Source organism: Habropoda laboriosa, unplaced genomic scaffold (assembly GCF_001263275.1).
Source record: "Habropoda laboriosa isolate 0110345459 unplaced genomic scaffold, ASM126327v1 scaffold175, whole genome shotgun sequence".
NCBI classification, from domain to species: Eukaryota; Metazoa; Arthropoda; class Insecta; order Hymenoptera; family Apidae; genus Habropoda; species Habropoda laboriosa.
Window position 1 is genome coordinate 1,727,185 of NW_017100347.1, and position 3,279 is coordinate 1,730,463.

The 3,279-nt window shown below is 25.0% G+C and overlaps 1 protein-coding gene across 6 annotated transcripts in view; it reads right to left on the reverse strand.

The window, feature by feature from the left end:
- The window catches only part of LOC108574570 (antichymotrypsin-2-like), a 17,965-nt gene that overhangs the window by 11,110 nt on the left and 3,576 nt on the right, over positions 1-3,279 (reverse strand). For 3 of the 6 annotated variants that reach the window (XM_017937182.1, XM_017937184.1, XM_017937185.1), the window contains 2 exons: positions 305-432; positions 64-246 (listed from right to left, as the gene is read on the reverse strand). In XM_017937182.1, coding sequence (XP_017792671.1) covers positions 64-246; positions 305-432 — 311 coding nt within the window. Of the gene's footprint in view, positions 1-63; positions 247-304; positions 433-876; positions 979-3,279 lie in introns of those variants that run through there. The other 3 variants (XM_017937179.1, XM_017937183.1, XM_017937181.1) reach the window with 2 other exon arrangements.

A 3,279-nucleotide genomic window follows, 5' to 3' on the forward strand; every position in this document is an offset into this window, starting at 1 on the left:
TATCATATAATAAAAGTAAGTAAAGATAAAAAACTTAAGTAATAAAAAAGAAGTAACACTTACATTTAGATTATCAATGAGCATCTGATAACCAGATGTACCAAAGCTATCTGGAGATGGTAGATGAAGCAGTTTTCTAAATTGGTTCTCTGTTTCTCCACGAGCTCCATAAGCAGCCATTGCAAGAACAACAGCAGCACTTAGAGGAGACATTATAAGATTGTCTGATTTTTCTTCTGCAACACTCTGAAAATATATATTTGTATAATTTACAATCTTCTACAATCTTTATTACATATTTTACCTTAAAGAATGAAGAAGAAAATTGATTTGTGCTTTCTGAAACAGCACGAAGTGCTTGAGTGTTATCGTTTGCCTTGGCCATTGTTATTAGGATAAGGATACAGGCTGCTAACAAAAGGCTTCCTTTTACTGAAAAAATTGATTCATAAATCTTTATTATACATTATTCAAATAGATTTGAAAATCTAATGTATCTATTTTGTGTAAAATAGAAAATCTTTAAACATACAAAATTATGTAAAATGCATTGTATTAAATAACTATTTTATTTTCTGTATTATAAACAATGTTTATATCAAACAACCTTTATATTAAGATATTTAGAATTGATATGCAATAACATTTAATATATTGAAATTATACATATACTTTTTTATATATTAAAACAACTTTTAATAAAAATGTAATGAATTTAAAACTGTAAACTTTAATATATAAATGAATATATTTGAAACTATGATTTAAATATATTTTCACACAAATATTATTATTTTTTCAATCCCCTTAACCTTTCAAATGCATGTTAATATTATAACATTGTATCATTATTGCTCTATGTTAAATATTTCTTACTTAATACTTGTAACATGGTTTGAATCCTTAGTTACGAAGGACGCATACAAAATAACGCGTATATAAGTAATGTATAAACAAAGTGTAAGCAAGGTGAATACTACAATATTTATTATGCAGACCCCATAGTTTTAAAGTTTAAGGTTCAAGGTTTACTATTCGTGAACGATGAAGTCGCCGAAGGTCAACAACTACGTGAAATGATTAACGAATATCAAACTTAAGGTTTCAGTGAAACCAAATTAACAAAATTTAGAAGCTAAATCTTTCACTATGTATCTACATAGTCTAGTCTATGTATTTAGTCTTTCTCTTTCACTTAAAACAAAGTAATTATAAGTACTAGAGATAATTTAAAATTAAAAAAACATTCGTTAACAATATACATAATCTTAATATTAAATCTATTTCATATTTATATTCCAAAAAGAGAGTACAAAATTACTACGTAATCATTTTATTTACATCGTTATCACTTAATAACGTTTTTTTATACAAATTTATATTGATAAATTTGTCATTATAAATGATCATACTTTTGTTGCCCCACTGATTTCATATTCTTATATAATGCATGACTATATTTATGACAAATGTATTACAAGTGTACAAAAAGATCAAAGGAAAAATAAACACACAGTTTTACAAATTAGATAAAGTCAACCGTATGTGTATACAAACTTTTATCTCGTGAAGTAATTTTTCAATTTACTACTTCTTTTATGAAGTTCGACGAAAATATTTATGATATATGTACATTTACGTACTAATACAACTATAACTTTCATAAATCATTATTATGTGCAATTTCATTTTGATCGTAATTTTGTGTATTAACTAATTATAGATATATTAATCTTTTAATAGTGACAAATAAGTGTAATTAATATATTCCGTATCATTCAAATTAATCATTTATATTTTAAGTTATTAAATAATAGAACTACTGCAAATATCTATCTTTTAAAAACACGAATATTTTGTCATGTTATACGACTTTAACATAGAATACTAAATTTACGAAATTTCATATTTAACGTACAAAAAAAAGTATTCTATGATTATTTTGCTTACCATAAATATGTAGTTGTATAAATATTTTATTATCTAAATTGTTGCACAACATACGTACTATTTAAAACAAGCTCGATAACACTGTGCACGGTAATAATCAATGTAATCATGCCATTTATTTACTTAAAGTTTGATTTTATTTTAAAATATAACATTCGTCTTAAAACACAAAGATTAAACTGAAGATTTCAGCAAAAACATTATAAAATTTATTAATGGAAACATTCTTCATAAAGATATGTAATGTAGAACGATAAGTTAAAATATTTGGAAACGTTATTGAAATTATATTTGATTTTATTGCAATTATACGAAATATATTTTCGTTAATAGGAAGCAACATTTCCAGTATCCATCTTACGTTTCTACGTTTTAGGGATTTTTGCATAAAAAAAAGATAATGTCACGTTGTATTGAAGTTCCAGTTAATGAAAAAAGAACTAATAATTTCGAAACGATCAAGCAAGGGGACGAGAAATTCTCGGCAGATGCATGCACAGACATATGTATATACATATACATAATATATATACATAAGTACATCCATATAAAGAACTGACGTTTCTCCTGAGTCTTACCGGGGAAAACCCATTAAAACATGAACAAGTCTTGTAATAGTCTTGCCGTTTTCAACGTGATTAATGATATATGTAATCGAAAATACTTTTAAAATTAGCTAGCTTTAATACTTATCCTTTTATATGATGGATTTTTATACACGTAAGAAAAGCGAATTAAAAAAAATAGAAAGAAGCACACTTCATATTCTTCAATTTGATTCATATTCTTCAATTACGAATATTCTTCATTATTAAAATTGTTCTTGCTATATAATAGACATTAAAGAATGCCATTACACAAAACTGTTACGTTTTAGCAACAAATATTTGTTGATTAATAAATTGTTGATATTTTGATTTCGTGAAAATTATGCAATTAACAATATATTATTGCTTCCTTAATGAACACACCGTTGCAAATATTTCTATTTTAAAAAATATTTCTATTATTCATTATTTTTTAAATTGTCAATCAATAGTTAATTAACTTTTCTGCTTCGCTTTATGCTTTGAATTTAAAAAAAAAAAAAATTTTTTTGAAGACATGTTTTCAGATGTATTGGTCATTAACATTCAAACATTGCACAACAACCAATTTTCAAAGTGTACAGTATTTATTGCAAGGAGATGTAACATAAAAGTGATAAAACGTAATTTACCTTGTTACTTTTGTTGCGTATTATGACGCGATCTAATGGGAATACCCAGTTGTAGTATTTATTTCCTATAATTTATTATTCTTTACTTATCCACTACGTAATTTTTAATG